General features: G+C 40.0%; 1 protein-coding gene and 1 non-coding gene across 2 annotated transcripts; both read right to left on the bottom strand.

Moving 5' to 3' along the window:
• Window positions 1–1,060: 1,060 nt before the first annotated feature.
• On the bottom strand, window positions 1,061–3,050 carry gbp (glycogen synthase kinase binding protein). The gene has a single exon (XM_086039144.1). The coding sequence runs from the start codon at window positions 2,926–2,928 to the stop codon at window positions 2,413–2,415; it is 516 nt and encodes a 171-aa protein (XP_085895270.1). The 5' UTR covers window positions 2,929–3,050; the 3' UTR covers window positions 1,061–2,412.
• Window positions 3,051–16,229: 13,179 nt separating this feature from the next.
• trnae-uuc (transfer RNA glutamic acid (anticodon UUC)) lies at window positions 16,230–16,301 on the bottom strand. Its single transcript has one exon. It is a non-coding gene; the product is annotated as a tRNA-Glu (tRNA).
• Window positions 16,302–22,598: the final 6,297 nt, after the last annotated feature.

The raw sequence follows: 22,598 nt of genomic DNA, 5'->3' as shown, positions 1-22,598 counted from the left end.
GGCCCAATCCTGATACTGTACCCACACTTGCACCCCTTATGCCAATCATTTGCGCGTTCCGCCGAGGGTACGAGTGTGTAAGCCAGGTATTCAACTGGCGGCCCACGCTGCAGAAAGATGATGAAGAACGGACGCTAATTTTTTTGTAAAATGCCCAGCTCTGTCAATTAGTTTAGTTTATGGACTATTTTGCAAATGGATTATGGGCTGCTCCCTCTAAATTGTGGGCTAGTCTCTTGGGCAAATAATAAACAGCACCGCATCGGCCCCAAAACACATCGGCCCATTTGGCATCCGCCCTCCAGGCCAGATGGCCAGTCCAACCCTGGACAACCAAACACCACATCCAAGTTTCCCGCGATGTTTAAAGTACTGGCATGTTGATCCCTGATGGTGATTGAGCAGCACCTTACAAAAAGAGATGGCCTACCTGCTGTATGAATATAGCAGTGGTGTGTATACGTTTACAAGGTGAGACCGGAAAGTTTGAGACACGACTGATACATCACACATTTTCACCTTTTACGAGTGGGTCTGAAATGTGTCCCCTGCAATAAATGGGGGTTCACTATGACCTTGTACCCACTATACCTTCAGCAAAACACCATTGCAGTATTAGTGATGACTTCAGAGTAAGTGCTTTGATATTTTGTGTTGTCGGCCTTTGAACTTAAGATTTCTTGACTTACTCACTTCAAGCCCATTTCTGTTTGTTGTGTTTATGCGCTCCTGGGGGCTATGATAATTCCTCTTCTGCTTGGAAAGATGACGACACAGTCACACACTCAGTGGCTGTGCAGTGACGGCAGAGGGAGCTGCTGTAAACATGGAGGACACTGCAAAACATGTTTTTCTCTCCTCACTTTTCACAGCCTCCTGTGCTCCTCCATATAAAGAAGGAAGGGAGGGAGGTATTTATAGGCTCATAATGAACATGTGTCCGCCAAGACCACGTTGGACACGCTCATACTCACACACGTGGAGAAAATGTGTGACTGACACACTTTCAATGGGGTTTGAGTCACAACAAGGCGTTCCCGGAAGTCAAGAAGACAACACGTTTGGAAAAACAAAGTGTGTTTATTAAGACAACCCCAAAAAAGGCCCTGAATACTCAGGAACATTATCAAGATACTTCGTTACGAAGCAGTCGTGCATTTTTCTTTACACGGAGCACAAAAAAAAAAACAACAAAAATCAGAACTCCTGATCGGAATTCCCCAAAAATGAAGAGCACCACAAAAGTGTTGTCATGTGACCGTGGACCACACAGTTCCACCCTTTTACAAGCAAACAAACAGACCCAAGTAATAGTAAGCCCTGTGGGAAATGGCCTTGATTTCACATGCCGCTCCGCGCCCCCAACCCCCACTATCCTGCATTTTTGCCCATCGGGATCCTCTTTCAGAGGACACCTAGAGGCTTCCCCAACCACAAGAGACTTTTTGTTGTCACATTGCTTGGTGTCGAAAACAAAAAATCCACTTCCGAATTTCCTCCTAAGGACCACGGATGAGCGGGAGCCTATCCCAGGGAAACAACCTGGACTGGTTGCCAGCCAATGGACAATTTAAGCATCTGCAATTATTAATTAAAGTTATTTGGAATGTGGGAGGAAAACCGGAAGCCGGGATTTGAACCCCGTACCGCAAAACTGTGAGGAAGTGGTGCTAACCACATTTTACCGTGCTGTGTAGAAAAACTGCTTTAGAAAAATGACACAGATGGTGTCTTATATGAGGTTTGTGGTGGTGAACGTAGCTGCTCCGAGGGAAATCAAATGCGAGGAAAAAAGTAAAGGAAGGTACACACTTGCTTCCTGTCTCCTCTCCCCGAGTGTAAACAAAATGGCCACACACACACACAAAACACTAAACCACCATAACTCTCCTCCACGATGAAGTTCATGTATGTGGGGAGTTGATAAGGCTAGTAGTTTGTACTCCAGTCTCCAAACACAACAATAGGTTAAGGGATAAGGTGGGAGAAAACAAAAAAAAAAACGTGTTTACATGTGCGGGGGTTTTTATGAGTCGTCTTGAAAATGGCGTCCATTCTACTCTCAAAATCCCACACATAAAAAGCCCGACGTGAAATTCCATTCAACTGAGAGGAAAGGGGAGAAATGTCAATGAAAATGAGCACATGCCGGCGTATTTGAAGCCCCTTAGATCGCTCCTACCCCTTTTCTCGACTCGAGATTTTCAAACATAAACAACACGGCTCATTAAACTGGCGGCTAACTGGCGAGCTAACCGCCTGCCGCTGACGCAACAGAGCCAAGGTTCCGGGTCAAACGAAAATGGGAAACTGGGGAAATAGGAGGAAAACACAGCTACCAGTCTTGTCGAGTTTAACTTGAAAGTCAAAGGGATGACCTCTGACGGGGTGGGAGCCGTGTTTGAAGCCTCGTCAGCACGACACGTTGTCCGCCGCCTTGGGGAAGTCTTCACAGTCCGCCGCGGAGAACTGCAGCCGCCTCACGGCCTCCTTGATCAGGTTGCCGGACAGGATGAGCTCTTGGAGCAGGCGGTGCGGGTCGTCCTCGTCGGCGTGCAGCCTCTTTTTGTTCCAAGGTTTGATTTGGTCCCACTCCTGGTCACTCGAGCCGGGGATGTGGTAAGGGCTCGCCCGGCTGCTGCCGCGGTTCCGCAACCGCATGCAACAGCCTTGCCGCTTCGGAACCGGCGCTCCCGCGGCGGTGGTGCCTCCTACTCCTCCACCGCCGACGACGACCCCCGCCGGGTTGACCACGCTCCCCACGCCGGTGGTGAGTCCGTGCAAGCAGGTCGTCTTCTTCGGGTGGCCGCCACTATTGTTGTGAAGCTGCAGCGCCTCGCCGATTCTCGTCACCAGCGCGTCCACCTCTTTGGAGTCGACCGTGACGGACTGCTCCAGGAAAATGTAGTTTTCCTTTCGACAGGGCATTGTGAGCGCCGGTGGGTTTGTTGTTGTTGTTGTCGGGGATGAATGAGAGAGGCAGCCGCTCCTCCGTCCTCGCTCTCGCCACGCCGCCAAGCTCCAACAGGCTTCGTTGATTTGTAAACAATGGGTGACGCTTGAGAGGAACGTACCAAGTCTCCCGCCGAGGGGGGCGATATGGGATGTTTCGAAACAAAACCACCAGACTCGTGTCGAAAAAATAGTGAAACTCTTATAAACACATTTATTTATAAATATTAATGTTCATAAACAAGTGTAATACTATTAACAGTAACGATCTGCGGATTTACTAATGGGTCGATTTTTTTACCCCCCTAACCGCCTCCTGCTTTTAGACTCTTCTCGACAAATGGACGTTACATAACTCCTAACTGCTTGTCAGGGGAAACCAAACAAAGCACGTTTTCGGTAAAAAAAAAAAAAAAAAAGATAAAGGGGGGGTGATGGAAGCAAGCCGTTAACATTTGGGTTTTATATTTTTGCACCACGAGGGAGACCATATTAAACCAAGGTGCTGTTTTCTAAAATAACGTCCTCACTTGAAACAAAAACAAATTGGAGGTCCGTAATATTAAAGGGATAATTTGGACGTTTTTTGAACGTTTTTTTCTGTACATGCACTCTCGATCCATCCCGTTGGGAAAAAAACCTCTATTTTCGAAAAGAAACCCTATAACTCTTTAAACCAACATACATCAATTCGTCTGTAAAAAGGTGTGTGGATGTGTGTTGGTATGTGACCTTTTTTTTTAACAACCGCCGCTGTAACAAAGCGTGCCTAAATCGAGCGTAAAACACAACTAATAAATACAGACAGATGTGCTGTGTGTTCATTAAACTAAGCAAGTAGTCCTCCCTTCACATTGGCATTTTGCATCCAGTCGTTCAAGAGTTTTATTCCCTCTTGATGCATTGTACACATGTGTGAAGTTGTTTGACAATGAGAGAGACAGACATGACTGAAGTCTCCGCTGACCACTATCCATGCGCATTGACTGCAAGCTGAAGTTTGAATCCAAACAAACAACTGTCGCATTTCTTAACAGCGTTCGTGCGTTGGCGAGTAACAAATACAGAAAATGGTTTTCCCTTATTTTTTTAATCTTTTTTTAACATGTGTTTGAATGCATCCAATGAAACATATCATGTTCCATGAACCAAAAACAAAAACATTTTCGGTTACAAGGGAAGAAATTCCACTCTTTAGGCTTTAGCCTTCGATTATTACCTTGTTTTGTTGTTGTTGTTTGTTGCTGTTTATTTTTGCTTTACCAGAACCAACATATACCACGTTACTTTTTAGAACAACATCCTCATTTGAACCAAAACAAATTCATTTGCCTGTTAAAAAAGAAAGTCCACTTTTGTTATGGTTTTTGGGGATTTCGTCCTTTTTGTGCACATCCGCAACTCAACTCCTATCTTCCTGTGTGGAGGCACATTTACACATTCCCTCCATAATCATCATGCACACACACACACACATGGACATGCAGGCATATGGTCAAGCACACTTCCATACTCAAGGGACCACAATGGAAATAAGCCAGTGGCTTTATTGTGTTTTTATCCCTTTGGCAGCAGGTATGCCGATGTATATTTTGATACATGCTTTGTTGTCAGTCAATCAATCAATCAATCAATCAATCAATCAATCAATCAATCAATCAATCAATCAATCACTTTAGGACACATCATTTGGATCTGTGTTGTTATTCAACCATTTGTTTTTACATGCACATGAATGCATTCTATTAAAGAAATCCTATTCCATTAATGGTATTTTTAACCACATGATGAGGGAAGAAAATCACCCTTTAAAATTCAATTTTCTCTCTTTTTCAAACTACTACCATGAACATAATAAACACAATGCTGTTTTTTTCAATAACATCCTTATTTGAACCAAAACAACCCGAATGGTCAAATGGTTAAAAGGGTGTCTTTTAGGTGACATCATGTGGACCCGTGTTGTTATTTGACCATTTCTTACATGCACTTTCGGAAAAACAAATCAACAAATATTCACATTTTCTGTTATATGTGAAGAAAAGCAATCCTTTAATTCTGGTGTTTTGCTGTTTTTGCATCACGTGCGAAAAGGTATTAAAATGTACTCACTTGCACCCAAAACGTTTTAGGTGACATCATTTGAACCTGTGTTGTTATTTGACCATTGTCTACATGCACTTGAATTCATCCCATGTAGCAAATCAAATCAAAGTGTTAATGCAGAGTGCTAAAAGGCACTGTAAGGACAAAATAGGGGTATTTCCCACCAGTACAATTGTGTAAAACCTAAAGACGAGCCAGTAAATGTGTGCCTGTCTTCACTTGAAGCTTTGAAAATACTCCCATCAAGTTTTGTTGAGTGCTTGGTTGCAGTGCGTAGTCAGCGTGGCAACCAGCATGTATATGCTGACAATAAGAGTGTGTGTGTGGCTTTGGGGAGTACATAGTGTTCAGTTGTGCTTTCTGAGAATCACCACGGTTAAACCTGATGCTCCAGTCAATGAGAGCCCTTGTCACCATATAAGGAGCTACTATGGTTGCCAGCACGTGGCGCGGCGAGCCAATCAGAGGGGCCCCGACTCAGACTTCCTGTGTGGCTCAAAGGCAAGTGGCAAGTAAGATGATGGCTGGGCTAGGAGTGGGAGTGAAGGCGCAGTTGGGAGTGGTACCAAAAAATGTTGGAAATGAAAGTCAGTGCCAGCAACGGCATGAAGCCAAGCGTACTCAAAGCGGCCTGCTCACGTTTTGGTAAACGCTTGACCACAAAACAACTTTTACAAGCATGAGGAAGTGAGGTAGTAAAAAACAAATTTACTTTTTGACGTACTGGAAGTGTTGACGTAACAAAGGTTTTCGACGGATCAAAAGGCAACAAAGAGTTTGTATCTATGACCCAAATAGTTTTAGAACTCGGAACCTAAAGCAAACATTTGATAACCGCTCAAAGTTAAAGTTTGATGTGGACTCAGCTGCAAATGGGGCAGGCATTGCTTTTGCATATTTGTCCAAAAGCATTTTTTGGAATAATAATAAACAATGCTCAGAGCTGGGCTTTCCGCCTATGTTACGGACCGGTCCGTGGCGATAAACAGGAAACTTAAAAAAAAAAATAGTCGCATTAACCATAGTCGGAAGCCCATTTTTTCTGTCTATGTAATCGTCTATTTTCGCAGCGAGGCATACAATAGTATTAATTTGTTAGATTGAGGTGTTGTTGTTTGGGGGACAGATTTGAGTGAGGGAACAGGCGAGAGGAGGTGACGTTTTCCCGATGGTGTAAGATAACGTACCTTTAGTTTTAAATTTATGACACACCCAGCAATTATTTTGGGCCTGGTGTCTATTAAAATTCTACGGTATGTGATAACGTCACAAAAGCATCAATTGCAATCCTCTGTACGTTCTGTACTATTTGCGTCATGTGGCAATTCCTTTTTCAGTAACACATGCCAACAAATGCTATTCAAAGATTTTGTTGAATACAGTTCTTTAGCATGTAGTAGTTTGTCGGATATGTGGACTCCAATCATTACAACGTGGACTGTTACGGAGCCCCTAAGGTGACATGGAAGTAAAAAAAAAAAAAAACGTTGCGTTCCCTCGCAAAAACTTTGCGATCCTCGCAAAGATTGCGTTCCCTCGCATAGATTTGCGTTCCCTTGCAAAAATGCAAAAAACTTTGCGTTATCTCGCAATTCTTGCGAGGGAACGCAAACCTTTGCGAGGGAACGCAATCTTTGCGAGGGAACCCAACGGTTTTTTTTTTTTTACTTCCATGTCACCTTAGGGGCTCCGTAGACTGGAGTCAACTCAAACGCAAAATTTCTTCATCAAAGAAAATAGACAGCCAAACTACAACTTCTTCATGAAATACAAGCTCACGTTGCTTGTAGTGTAAAACACGTTTTTGATGACTCTCAAATATTGAAATGATTATTCAAATTGTGTTATGAAGTGACGTTGAGTCGGAGTACATTATCTTGACGGGTGTTATATTCTACATAAAGTACACACAGTTAAGGTAAATAATTATAATAATTCTTTGGCCTTATTGGTCTTCGTAGATCAATAGAAAGAAGAATTCAAGGTGGCTGAGTCTGTACAACGGTTTATACCCAACTGGTTTTCTCTTGTTTTGGTTACCAGATTCTGCAGCTAAGACTGCAGTAATAAGGTGGCTTTACTTGACCTGAGATGACGTAACTTGACCCCACCTAGCCAGGACAAAATGATTTGAAACTTGATTAACTGTGAAATGAATTTGTTTCTAAATACATTATACAGAAAACTTTCGCAAAGACTGAGAACTATGAAGTACTACTCAGTTTTGGGGATATAGTATTAAACTGACTTCCACCATTTCAGTTTTCAGTTTTGAGCCGTTGCTAAAACAGTGCCTAGTGACCTACTTTGGAGTCCGGTATGAGTCACCCCTACCCCTACTACATAAGAACTTGAGCGTGTACATTCGCAGCAGCGGTTTTCCGGCTTGCTAGCTCTGTCCACACCCATAAAGTGTATCTTCCCGTCGGATATTTAAGGAGCCTTTGCCCGGCTAAAGAACCGTGTTGTTTATGTCTTACAATAGATAGCGTGGCCACTTTAGAGCGCCTCATTGTTGGGGTTTGAGAAAGGCGGAAGAGCAAGAAGCGAGTATTTGTTTTATTAATCCTTTTATTAAAAAAGTTCAACTTGACAGTCAACTCGTTGACTGGGGCTTTGGGCTGGCATGGCCACGCTACAGTGCATCATTGCCATTTTCACCTTACAGGGACTTTTGAGGTTTAAACTTGCTCTCAGCCCAATTTATATTTCCGAAAAGCGACCGGTTCATGGTCGTACAGACTTTTATTTGTCGTTGACGGTGTTGACTATACTTCCGATTGGAAACATGGAAACTAACTAATCGCCACTATGACATACATTCCAAATCAAGGCTGGCTTGCAAATGACATTCAACGACTTCTCATCTTTACATGCAAACTGAAAACAAACCCAAAAAAACTGTTACCCGGAGAGACAACAACATCAAAACATTCAAGAGTGAGATTAAATCCCATAATTGAGCATGTTTTTGTCTTGTTTGCTCCGCCGTGTTGCTGTCCATCTGTTAGCGGGATTATACCCCAAACATAGCCGGATCATTCTTGCTCACGTGTTTGGACCACGCTTGTGTTCATTTATAGTGGCGCATGTCTAATAAATTATAACTTGACTATCAAGTGTGTGGCAATAGACTGAGAGCTAGTTGAGACTTGTGAGATGAGGGGAAGCTGCAAAAAGGAGCACACAAAAAAAAAACAATCTTGGCTTGCTCAATCGCAGGTCACACAGTTGACACGGTTGAAAGAAACAAGTGCAGGAAATAACGTCGCGAAAGCAGCTGGAGCCACTTGCTGTTTTATTGCCGCATACTTGCCCAACTGCAATGTGTTTTTTGTTTGCTTTCGTTCCGATAAAACAATAGGAGAGGATGTGTGAGAAATGAGCTCAAGCTACGTCAACAGAATGATTATGATCCACTACGGAGACGTGCCCTACGAGCAGAGGAATGTAACGGAAGTGGAGAAGAAAAGCTTGTTTGTTGCCATCACTCCTTCCCCGTTAAGAAAAAAAGACCTGAGTCATCGTTTATTAAAGCGTGCCCAACCTTTAGTTTTTAAAAAGGAAGTGAAGCAGGACTTTTGGAGAGGAATGGGGGCACGTGATTCCTCGTTCTGTTTGCTTGTTTGGAAGAGAAACATATGAGGCGATTGTCTATGAACAATCCTCCACTTTGATACCAGAGAGCTGGATTGTAAAAAATGATTCACGCGCATTATCAAGTGATAAAGGTCATCACCACCTGAATACTTGTTGACACAGCCACATTGATATAATAAACACATGCAAACCTTATGCAAAAAAACAACAACATATTACAGACGAGGTCAAACAGGAATCTCCATGGACTATGATGTTTGCAGATGACATTGTGATCTGGTAGAGGAGAAACCAGAGAGGTGGAGGTTTGTCCTGGAGAGAGGAATGAAAGTTAGCCGCAGTAAGACGGAATACATGTGTGAATGAGATGGGACCCAAGTGGAAGAGTGAGGTTACAGGGAGAAGAGATCAAGAAGGTGGAGAATTTTAAGTACTTAGGGTCAACAGTCCAGAGCAATGGAGAGCGTGGAAAAGAGGCGAAGAAGCGCGTACAGGCAGGTTGGAACGGGTGGAGAAAAGTGTTAGGTGTGATGTATGATCGAAGAGTTTCAGCTAAAATGAAAAGAAAGGTGTACAAAACTGTGGTGTTGTTTGGTCTTGAGACGGTGTCACTGAAGAAAAGACAGGAGGCAGAGCTGGAGGTGACCACATGGTTGCATTCATGTCAATATCCGCCTCGTAGTATAAAATGATGAGATAAGACTTTTTTAAATAGATAAGGCAAATAAAATTACACTAAACTGTGCGCATGCACGTGTGCTGAATTGTTGGATCTTGCAAGAGACCATCAAAGGTAAAACCTCTGAAACAGGATGCAAGGACAGCGTTCCAACTGCTCAAACGGGGACTCATTTATATATAAATTTGGAGCATTGGAATACTACTAGAGGCTGCCGCAATGTTGAAATGTGAGCCGCTGCTGGATTCCGCTTGAGATGCGCCAGTATTTAAAACTACAGGGGGAGCGGCAAATGGAGGCACACCGAAACATGTTTTTTTGATGACTTTGTGAAGACTTCTCATCGATGACATCACGGGTTGGAGATAAATGGTGGGAAAGCCTCACACCTCACACTGACTAAGTGATCAAGTTGATCACCCCTTGGATATTTATTTACTCAGGCACATCATTATGACAAACACAGTGCACATTATGCTAAAAAAAAGGGGGAAAAAAGGGGGCTTTTGTTTGTTGTGGGAATCGTCATATAAAATAAGATAAATAAAATATAGGAACAGAAGAAAACAAAAGTAAATATGGGGATATTTCATTTAATTCAATTTAATTTGTTAATTTAATTTAATTAACAGACAATTTGTTAAAAAATATATATTTTTAAAAGAAACAAAAAGCACCCATCCACCCAACAATGTGATTACATTATAAATTATCATGTATGAGCAAATACTGGACTGGTCGCTTAATGTATTCTCTTAAATATTATTAAAGCATATTTAATTGTATCTAATATCAATTCCTTTCATCCACTTTGATTTTTAATTGAATTAAAGTGTATATAATTCGTATAAATCAATAACTTAATGCAATTTTCTGTTTACTATGGTAAATAAATTCATTTAGATTATTAATTTTTATTCAATAAATAGTTAATTGATTATAATCAAATTAATTACAAATATAAAACTAATACAATGACAAATAATTATTATTTTATTGTTAAAATGAACTATTTTATGTTTAGATTCAACATCTTCTATTTATTTTGTTGGTGACTGGCTCAGGAATTTTAATGAAATTAATTACAAATATGAATTTAAAAATGAGAATGAATTGTTATGTTTAAGTTCATCAACTAGATGTTAGATTTAATACTTTCGCATTTATTTTATCAAATAATTTGGTTAAATGAATGATAAATAATTTGGTTGAATGAAATGAGAGTGAAGTGAATTATTATTTTATTGCGGAACAAAACAATTTCACATAGGAATAGAATTCATAAAGAGTTTGTTTCAAAAATATATTAAATATTGGTCATTTAGTTATTTCAATTACAAGAGATCATAAGACATTTTTAAAATGAGAATTTATTATTCTTTGGTTAAAATAAACTGGTTTACATAATTAACACCACATTTGAACTTAACTTGAAAAATATATATATTTTTTATTTGACCTCAACCACAAATGTCCTGCCCCTTGTGTTCCATTTTAAAAATCAGCACAAAAGTTTGCCCACTCTTTAGGCAGTAATACAAACATTCCAAACACACATGACCCTTTCCCCCCCCCAAACAAAGTTAAATCTTTAAAGGTTTTTGATTAGCCGAACAATTCCAAAGCACTCCTTGTCGATGTCGTCAAACATTTGCCTTTGTGGCGGTGCTCCCGTCTGGAAATGAAAACAAGAGGATCAACTTTGATAGCAGTTGGCGGGTGTCCAGACGCTCAAGTTCACAGAGTTTGTTTCCTCCATTCAGCGAGAGTGAGAGAGAGAGACCATTTTTATACTCTCTCTGCCGAGGAATGCGAGGCACATGGCTGCCAGTACTGTACTATGAAAGGATTTATGTGTTGCACATTTGTAAACACGCGCGGAAACGTGATCCCCGGCTAATAGCAGCGTATTTAGAAAAAGAAGATGAAAAAAATGTTTATTAATACACACAGTAGAGCTTGTGAAATGATGGCGTTGAACCCGCCTGAAGGCCACACAACTCACCAGTGACCACACAAACACAGCTAAGCTAAATGCTGCATGCTACATCTACTGTTTAATATGTGCTATATGATACATGCTACATACAATGGTGGTAAAACTGTCTGAAGGCCATCCACTAGATAAACACGGCTAAGCTAATTGCTGCATCATAATCTATGATGTATGCAAGAGGATTAACAAGATAAAAAAACATGCTATTTTTCTATGTTGTTTGTTTTGTACTGTATGCTACGGGCTATGTGGTATATAGCATGGCGTTAACCCAGATTAAGGCCAACCAATTAATGATTGAACATACAAACATGGCCAAGCTAAATAATACACCATGCTAACCCTCAGATACACACTGGGAGACCTTTTTCACCGTGTCCCCATCGCCAACAAAATCTCACCGACGCAATCAATGATTTGTTAATTTGCGGACAAAATGGCTGCCACTCTTCAAAAATTGGAGTTCACCTCGAGGTGTGACCGTTAATCACCCGCGTGGGACTTTAAAAAGTACACCGAGCAACCAAGTCACTCACTCAGGTTGTTTGGCAAAGCCCACTTACCGTTATATAATCCTTCTTGCATGGGTTAGCTTCACATGATTCTATGCCAACAATTTATTGACCCTTGTTGTTCCTGTTGTGACCACTACACCTGTTAGAGGGCACTGTAAATTAACTACATGGGCAAAAGTATGTTTTGAGACAAAGCTCACCAATCAAGTATTTAAGTGAATTTTATGCTGCGTTCTAATATGAGTCAAGCAGAAGTAAAACGTAGTCCTCCAAATCATAACTTGAGTAAGGGTTGGTAAGTAGTCAGTGAAAAAAACTTTTCAAGTACTAAATAACCGGTGAGTAGCTTCTGATGGACAATTGACAAAAATACAGAAAAGGAATGTGCAGTTAGGATACTGCCATACAATGTTGCTTTAATAAAATCTAGTATTTCTGAAATAACACAAATGAAGACAAATTTAGCCTTGATAAATTGTTTTAAAGTAACTTTCTTTGTTTAAACTTATGAAACAGCATACGGCTCATCAGGCATAGAACGCCACAAAGTTTTCTCAAGTTCAAAGTGGAGTTTTTTGTAGGATTAAATTTAATCTTTTTTAGGCAAACACAAGTAGGTGACATAGTGGCTCTTTTTTGTAGTCTTTCCATGTATTTCATGTATTTCTTACAGATTTCTGTTAGTATGTGTGACGTGATGTGTGAAAGGCACAAATGGAAAGATGTTGGCTCTTCTATTACAAAGTGTAACTTTGATTTTGGCTATTTTGCAGGACCTCTGTGTGAAAGAGAATGCTTAAGCATTCAAGAGTTCTTCCTGTTGTTGTTCCTTGACGAAACCCTTTTACACAGCCACATTTTTCCTTTGTCGGTGTTCTGTGTGAAAAGCACAAACGAATGTCGACCCTTCTATTACGACACTGATGCGACTATTTTGCAGGATCTCTGTATGAAATTGCTTAACGTTTCTTGATTTGTATTCCAATTTTTTTACTGACACGTTTCTTTCATTCGCCCCTTTCACACTGGTTGGCTGCTCTTTCCCCGTGTCGTTGTTCCGTGTGAAAAGCACAGATTCTCGGCTCTGCTGCAGCTATTTTGCAGGATTTCTGTGTAAAAGACTTCTTTTTGCCACGTAAGTGCAAGATTTCCTACTGAGAAGCTTTCTCCTTCACTAGTCCCTTTCACACTGCCCGTTAGAACCACATTTAGCGTTTCAGGCACGTGCTTGACAAGCCACAATGTCGCTCCTTTACGAGGAGGAGTCCGCATGATGCAATCGGCAGCGCTGTACACATCAAGTGTGTTACATAATGCCACCGAGTGAGACCTTAACATGTCTTTTGTGGGATGTTCCGCACGAGTGAAGAAGACAAGCTGTACAGATTCGGTCCAATTTGATTGACTGGCCTGCTGGAGGAGGGGAGCAGGGAGGGTGCAGTGACCCCACACACACATCCTCAAATTACTGACTGTACACACCCCACTCGCAAAACACCAAATTATGTAATGTTCCTTTACGCCACGTGTGTGTATATGTATATGTGTGAGGGAGTGCTGACTGGAACCTACTGAACCTACTGAACCAATGATATGGTTTGCAATTAATAGTATTCACATTATATAATATTATATATGATATTTTGATCCTCCCTGGTTTTAGGTTTATTGAGGACAGTCCGTACAGTTACATACACTGCAACCACATTGATAATAATAAACATCGTGAGCCCCGTAACATCACTCGCACCCTGCTACATGGCATATTTTTACGGGATCGATTTTTGAATGTTTTTTACAGTATACATGCAAATCCAAATTTAGAGGTGCGCATTCAGTGTAGTGACCTCAGACATCGCAAAAGTCTGCGTTTTTCCAATACTTTTGTCCATATAGTGTTGATATGCTTATAAAAAAAAAAACACTGACTGTGGTGTTTTTTATTTTATTATTATTATTTTTTTTTATACATACAAACACTATACGGACAAAAGTGTATATACATTTTTTTTTCTATTTTATACTGGTGGCCCAATACTTTTGTCCATATACATATACATATACATATATATATATATACATATATATATATATATATATATATATATATATATATATGTATATGTATATATATGTATATGTATATATATATATATATATATATATATATATATATATATATATATATATATATATATATATATATATATATATGTATATGTATATACACTTTTGTCCGTATATAACATATAAACATATAAACACTATATGGACAAAAGTATTGGTCCACCAGTATAAAATAGAAAAAAAAAAAAAAAACCACTGACTGTGGTGTTTTTAATTTTTTTTTCTTTTTTTCGTAGAACTCTACCATTTATCAGAGAGCATGACTCCTGCTGTGCGCGTGTGTGTTTGTTTGCATGTGTGCAGGATTATCTCCAAGGTTACTTAATTGACACATTTCTCCTTGACTCACAAAGAAAAAAGGCAGAAACACCGGTTGCTTCAATGCACAACCCAAAAGATTGGGTCGTGCATGTGTGTGTGTGTCCGTGTACGTGATGGGGCATTGTCCATCTCTTAGTTCTACCTGCTTCGCCATGCACCTGACTGAAGCGAGTTGGATTGCGGCCCATTTCTTCCTTTTAGATAAGAGCACAAATAAAAAGAATGAGAACGTCTTATCAGCTCGAAAGACTTTACAGCTTTGTGTGTGTGTGCGTGTGTGTGTGGGGTGTGTGTGCATGCATGTGTTAAACGTATTGCTTTCGGTTTGAGTTTGAGTGTTTGTGCCGCCTGGACAGTTCATGAGGTACACATGCACGCACAAAATCAGAGGTGGGAAAACCTTTGTACTCCAGGTACACATTTGAGTTTAAAATGAACAGCTGGGCTAGGCCATATGTAACTGAGGTAAAATACAAAAAAAAGAAAAGGTCTACACACCCTGTTCAAATGCCAGGTTTTTGTGATAGAAAAATAACAACAAGATACACCTTCATAAATGTGACTTTTAAGTTGTATGAAGCAATTAAAAAAAATATATATATATTTTCAAGGTGAAGTAATGATGATCACAATAATCATAATCACATTCCAGCTCGTGTTAAATGGGAGTCAATACATACCGGCCACCATTTTAAGTGCTTCTGATTAACCCCAGACACATTTCAGATCTTCTATAATGGGCTTTTCCTGGATTTCTGTTTTGTTTTCCAGCAGAGGCCTGAAGTTTTTTTTTTTTGGACTAATACTGACTGTTTAAAAATCTCTTCATCTTCTTGACAAAGGAACCAGCTGCAACTGAAGATAAACAGCCCCAAAGCAAGATGCTGCCACTGCTATGCTTCGCTGTAGTTGTTGTTGTGTTGGAATTATGGCCAAGAAATCCAACCTTGGTTTAATCAGCCCATAACAACATTTCCCAAACACACGTGGGGGAAAATGTGAACACCCGTGTGGAAGAGGGTCTCGTCCAGCTTTTTTGTCAAAATCAGGTTTGTAATGAGTAACAGATCCCGATGGATGGCGGCATTGCACTACTTTGGATTTGGATTTGGATTTGAGACCGACACAGCTTTCGCGTCGATTAGGCAGCTCGTCACATCGATTCTGGGGGAGTGCGAGAAATGCCAAACGGTGGAAGTCAGGAAAACTTAAACACACTTAAACAGTATGGTATGAACAGAGCATGTGATGCCGTCATACATAAATAAAAGGTGGCTGTCCGCGATTATTTTTTCCTTTACAAATCAAAATGCTTTGATTTTTAAGACCAAAGAATGCACTAAATTTGAATATAATTTTTTTTATATTTCTGATATTTTGGTACCAAGTATATCTGTATCTATTATTTTTTGTATTTTGTATTTTTTGGGGGGGAAAAATATCGATGTTTTGATTTGTAAATGTAATAAAGTTGAATATAGGGCCATTGCTAACATTTTGGTCTGAAAAGCACTTCTGTATCCCTTAGTACTGTATATTCATATATTAGTGCGAAGAATGAAATACATTGAAACTGGATATTAACTTGTGTGAGAGATGATCCTATATTGATGGTTCATATAAAATAGTTATATATATATATATATATATATAGTAATACTATCGCTACACGGTTTCGGTCTTATTTTTGGAGGGACTGAACTGTTCGATAACTTGTGGTCCAAAAACGAAGCATTTAGGAATCAATAAGTACTATCTCTGACTAAATACTTTCACCACTGTTGAGTAGTGTGCATTTGCTGATAAACGCACATGTTGGTTAACTGTCTTGGCTGACCTTATCAAACAACTGCACACACACAAACGGTTAAAGATGTGTATATTGATGTTCCCTGCTTTCAGTTTGATTATATAACACTCTGATCTCACATCTTTCCCATACCGGTAATTGAACCCAGGCCACCTGGGTGAAAACCAGGAATCCTAACCACTAGACCATATGGGACAGCTGGCATATGTTTGTGAACTACTGTACTCAATCATAATTATGTGTTACTAAACTGACCATTGCTTATTTGGTCAAGTCACGTTTTTATGACACTGGGTATGTACAGAATTTAAAGGCTCAGAATGTACAGTACGGAAGACGATGATACATGTGTATACGTCCTATTTTTTTCTTTATTTACTTTTTTTGCGGTAGTAAAAGAGTTACTCCAGCTAATTAGCCAATAAAGATTATTCTGATTCTGAGTTAGGGAGTCTGTTGAAGTGAAAATAGACCAAAATGTTGTTTGGCTGTTTTTTTTTTGTTTTGTTTTGTTTTGTTTTTGTGTGCATAAAAAATAATGGGTCTTACATTATGCCAGAAATTGATTTGGGGTCTTTGCCTTTTATGGCGATGCAATCGTCACATTGGGTACAGTCAGGAAAGAAAGTGCAAAACATAAAAGTTCCGTTTTTTTTTTTTCTGTCTATATGTCTCGCTGCACTGTTTGTGTTCAGATATCCGTTATTTAAAGCATAATAAAATGACACATAGATGCTATTTGCTAGCCCGTCTACGGTGTTTAGCATTATGTGATGGCTAGTAAATATTCAAAATGACGTGGTTTAGTCAAATGCATGTGTAATTCTCCTTGTTTTATGTTTAGTTTGACAGTAAACTTCAATTGAAGTGGATAGAAACCATTTTTCTCATAGCTCGAAAAACTTTTAAATGTTTTTTTTGGGGCATGGTTACAATCGAACCATTCATCGTCCCAATCATAGAGATGCTACAATAGAATTGTTTTCGTATGTACTGTTGACAGCATGATGCCACAGAAATAAAAAAATGAATTGACTTTTCTGCAAACTGCAAATATCCAGGAGCCCAATGTACAGTTTATCATTTGCATGAGCATCAGTGACAGCTAATTTGGTATCTTAAGCTCCTCTAAAGTTGTTTCCACATCGACACCCCTCACAGCAGCTAATGATCCCAAACAGAGCAAAGAGTGACTGAGCGCCAGTGAGTTGCCATCCACCTGAGTATCACACACACACAAACCAATGCTATTCTTGGCCCCGGTGTCCTTCTTGGAAGCTGCCAACCTCTGTGAAACTTCACACTGACCTGACTTGGATGCTGAAAATAGAAAGTGAGCACATAGATTGGCTCACGGTGTGATGCTGCAAAGTCCGTCGCCTCTGTTTGGTCGCCATCTGCGTCCGGTCAATGACTTATTGCTCCAGGAAAGTCAGTGCGTCAATATATATCAGTCTGCTGGTCAAAATATGTCGTAGTTGGTGTTAGATTTCTGTGGTGTCATTGTTTGAGTCAGCACGCTTCGGCTGTCACATTTTAGTCAGACATAAATAGTGGAGGACCCCTGCAGTGGGCGTCATTGTTGTGTCTGCGCTGTTACCATGGTTACTGAGAGAACACAAAACGGATGCTGCTCAGAGGATGAATCTTGTTCACCTGCATCACTGTGGCAACCAATATAGCGTAGTCACCTGTATCACGTAACGTATGGCAACCAAGCATCATCTGCCTCTGTATCTCCATGGCAACCAGTGGGCAATGGCATCTGCATCACAATGGTAACAAAAAGCATCATACTTAACTGTATCTCCATGACAACTCAGTCATCATCCTCGCCTGCACCGCTATGGTGACCAAAGCATCCTCCTCACTTGTATCTCCATGGCAACCAATGAATCCAGCATCACTAGGGTAACAAAACCATTCTCCTTACCTGTATCATTATAGCAATAAAAGCATGCTCACCTGCTTCGCTATCCACCTGTATGCCCACGGCAACTAAATCATCTTCCTCACCAATATTTTTTTGGACATCATAGTCTTTTTAAGCAGAGCATATTTAATAGAGCGCATCATGTGAAAATCATGAAAGTCAACATGTTTATTTTATTCCATTTGATAAATAACGAATTCCATGTGTTATCTAAACAATGCATCATGTCAGCCCTAATGCTGTGCTCTAAACATCCGCTGGAGGGCAGCATGTATGCATGACACTACTACTTTGAGGTCTGAAACTCTTTCCCCTTTTCATTGAATCCTGTTGAAAAGTTTAACTTACGCACTTATACCGTACTGCCTGTAAAACTGTTAATAATAGAGTGCTCTGCCCTCTAGTGTACAATACAGTAGATCACCCCATGATGGCCACTTCATTAGGTACAACGGCACAATCTTTTGCTTTTCGTTTCAAATGAATTTAAAATTCTCCATTTATTGTTCAGCACATGAGCCTGGAATGAGTCAATCAGAGCAGGCCATTACTATGGACTCAAACTGACTTTTGCTCAGAGTGACCACCACTGCCATACATGCTACACTGAACGACTGATTGATTTATTAATTAATTATCTTGTTTTGCACGTGACTTTGCACACAGACTGCAAAGCGAGTGCACATAGGTATGCATATTGTTCGTATGTACTAACGACGCCTAGTTTAAAGTGGAACTATGCTCCTCTATTGCACGTGCCATGATCGTGTCATTCCTGCTACAGCCGGCAGGGGGCAGTACTATAACATTTTCTGTTGGCAGACGTTTTTTTTGTTTTGGGATAGATAGATCGCTAGATAGATAGATAGATAGATAGATAGATAGATAGATAGATAGATAGATAGATAGATAGATAGATAGATAGATAGATAGATGGATGGATGGATGGATGGATGGATGGATGGATAGATAGATAGATAGATATACAGACGGATAGATGGCACCATCTAGTGTTGAAAATAAGAATTACAAGGCAACACGCGCACAAGCGTATGAGCATTTATTTGATATCTTTGATATCCTTAGGTTCCGTGTCCTATAACGCTTTTTGACCTCACTTGGAAGACAATTCACTAGTTAAATGACTGTCTTACTAGTAACGTTTTTCCCACTACTGTATGACATTAGTTCCAGTTAGTGGAACCATTTAGGCACACTAGTAGGGCAATTGTTAGTTGATGTGGCAAAACTACTAATGAGCATTTTGGTATTACTATTAGGGTACAGGAGGCTACTAGTGTGTGGTATGCCTACTAGCTGGCCCTAGTAGTGTTACTAGTTCAGGACAGTTGTTCACTGTTAAGGTTTAATTAACTAATAATTAAGCCCACATGGCACTTGTAGAGGAAAAAGGTTTACGCAAAACACAGTCATTCTACTAGCGAGGACAAAGAGGCTCGCACACTAATACATGGACCTTAAACTGGATATGGAGGATATGGAATAAATGCTCAAACAGCTTTCAATACAAGCGTAATGTTGTGATGCATGCATGTTTAATTGTATTACAGCATTACAATATGCGTGTGGGCCACAAATCTCCCGCGAGGCAGTCTTTGCTCCTTCCTATTTGAATGTGTAAGCAGCAGCAAAGTCATGTGATCAACATAGCAGCCAGCTAGCATAATTCACACTGTTTGTGTTAGTGTGTGTGAGTGCAGTAAATCCATAAAGAAGATGAAGTAACAGGCGGCATGCTTGTAAACGTCCGCTGGACATTTAAATGATTAACAACAACAACAAACAGCAGCAGTCACTCATTCCTGCTGAATCGTCACTTATGGCTAACTGCTGCAGTTACCTCATAGCTATACAACTTTATCACAACACGTACCAGGCCAGGGATAGGGTTCTAACGATAGATAGGGGTTTTAAAGATAGTGTAGTGTATTTTGATGTTTATAGACCTTATAGACCTATAAACCTTAACCCAGATAGGGTTAAGGTTTCAAGTTGGGATATCAATTTAGAATTTCAGTCTTCAGGTTGGGGTTTTAAATCTTGGTTAGGGTTTCAAGGCACAATTAGGGCTTAAGTTAGGGTTTCAAGTTAGGATTCCAAGCAAGGGTTGAGTTACAAGACAGGGTTAGAGTTTCAAAGACAGGTTTCAAGACAGAATTAGGGTTCCAAGTTAATTTTTCAAATTAGGATTAAAATCCTGTTTTATGATTTCAAAAGATGGTTTCAAAACAGGTTTACGTTTTTAAAATAGGGTTTCAAACCAGGTTCAAGGTTTCAAGATGGGGTTTCAAAGAAGAGTTCGGCTGTTAAAGTTGGGTTTTAAACCATGACTAGGGTTTCAAGTCAGGGTTTGAAGGCTGGGTTAAGGTCTCATATCGAGGTTCCAAGCAAAGTTGACATTTTTAAAGATGGGTTTCAAATAGATTTACAATTTTAAAATTGGGTTTCAAGCCACAGTTGGGGTAGGGTTTCAAAAGAAGGTTAGGTTTTTAAGTTAGTATATCAAATCAGGGTTTGGTTTGGATTTTCAAAGTAGGGTTTCAAACCACGAAGAAGTTCTTAATCGAGGGTTTTAAAATAGGGATGGGTTTCAAAGTAGGGTTTCAAGCCATTGTTAGATTTTCAAGTTTGCATTTCAATTGAGGGTTTCAAGATTTGAGTAAGGTTCCAAAGGAGGGTTTCAAGACAAGATTTGGGTTTCATGTTAGTGTTTCAAATTGGGATTTTGAGACCGATTTACAGTTTCAAATTAGGGTTTTAAACCTAGGTCAGATTTTCAAAGCAAAGGTTAGAATTTTTGAAGTTAGGTTTCAAGCAACAATTAGGGTCAGAAAGTAAGGTTTTAGGGTTTCAAAATGTGGTTCCAAGAAAAGTTTGAATTTTGTGTTTTAAATGTAAATTATTTTAAATCATAGTTATGGATTTTAAATTAGGATTATGTATGATTTGAAATTAGGGTTTCAAGACACGGTTAGGGTTTCAAATGAGGGTTTGACCATTCGGTGGTGTGGTCTCTCTGTTGTATATTTGTGTGCTGAACATCCGAGAGTGGATTTATTTCTCTCCTGGCTCGCCTTCTTCTTCTTTTTTGATTCATGTTGTGTACGCGGCCTCAAGGTTGACGCCGTCTTCTTCCTTCCGCGCTGACGAAGATGACTTATGCGCGCGCGTGTGTGCAACTTGTACGTGCGCACAAGTTTTACGCGCGTCTTGCCACATCCCGGGGCCTCATCCATCTCGCTGACGCCGCCGTAAATTATCCTCGTGAAAGCGCCCGAATGATTGGTCGCCGCGCCTCCGGAACCTACGGACGGTCCAGCCGTGGAGCCTCGTGGCAGTTCCAAGACAGCAGAAAGGTTTCAAGTTAGGGTTTCAAGCCTGGGGAAGTAAGGTTTCAAAACGACAGTATTAGGGTTTCAAAGTAAGGTTTTGAGACAGCGTTAGGATTTCAAGACATGGTTAATATTTCTCATTAAGTATTCAAATTGGAGTTCCAAACCCTTTTAAGTAGGGTTTCAAGCAAGGGTTAGGGTTTCAAGACAAGGTTAGCATTTTGCGTTAGGGCTTCAAGCCTGGGTTTGGGTTTCATACAGGATAATGGTTTTATGTTAGGGTTATATATTAAGGTTTTGAGACAGTGTTAGGGTTTCAAAGTAAGGTTTTGAGACAGGGTTTGGGTTTTAAGACTGTTTAGCGTTTCAAATTAAGTTTCCAAGTCTGGGTTTGTGTTTCAAATTAGGTTTCCAAATGTGGATTAGGGTTTTATGTAGGGTTTTAAAACAGGGTTAGGGTTTCAAATAACAATTTCAAGCCTGGGTTAGGGCTTCAAAGTAGGGTTTCAGGCCAAGTTTAGGGCTTCCAAGTAGGGTTTCAAGAATTGGTTATAGACTCAAATGATGTTTCACAGTCAGGATTAGGGTTTCAAGACAGGGTTAATGTTTTAGACGTAGGGTTGCATGACACTCTACCATCCTGGTTTATGGATTCAAACTATGATTTCCAAACTGGATTAGGGTACCAAGAAAGGGTTACGGTTTCACATTGGTATTTCAAATGGTGAGTCCTTTGGGTTAGGTCTCAAATTAGGTTTATGGATTCAAATTAGGGCATCAAGAGAGGATTATGGTTTTAAGGCAGGTGTAGTGTTTCAAGATGGCTTTCATAACAGGTTTAGTGTTGTGCTCCAAAACAAAAAAACAAAACATAGCATTTTCTTCTTTTAAAAGCTCGTCGGTCGCATCGCATCTTCCGCTCCACTTACGCTGAACGGCCGCCGCGCCCAAGTTTTGACGCCGGCAATTGTTTGCACCACCATTAAATTGGAACTTTAAATTTTTCATTAGAATTTTAAGTCTTTTTCATCCCATTCAGCCTTTCTGCGGTCGTCTCGGTTTACGGCAAACACGACAATGACGAGGCGAAATGGAAACAAAGAAACAACCAAAAACCTCAGGAATACTTTAAAAAGTATCGTTTAATAAGTTTAAATGAGTTTATAAAGCGTGTGGGGTTGGTGGTGATCTTTATATCGGGGATCA

This window comes from Filicampus tigris, chromosome 8 (assembly GCF_054856515.1).
Source record: "Filicampus tigris isolate MCC_2025a chromosome 8, RoL_Ftig_1.0, whole genome shotgun sequence".
Taxonomy (NCBI): domain Eukaryota; kingdom Metazoa; phylum Chordata; class Actinopteri; order Syngnathiformes; family Syngnathidae; genus Filicampus; species Filicampus tigris.
The sequence above is the reverse complement of the archived record's forward strand: the minus strand, read 5'-3'. Positions and strand labels throughout refer to the sequence as shown.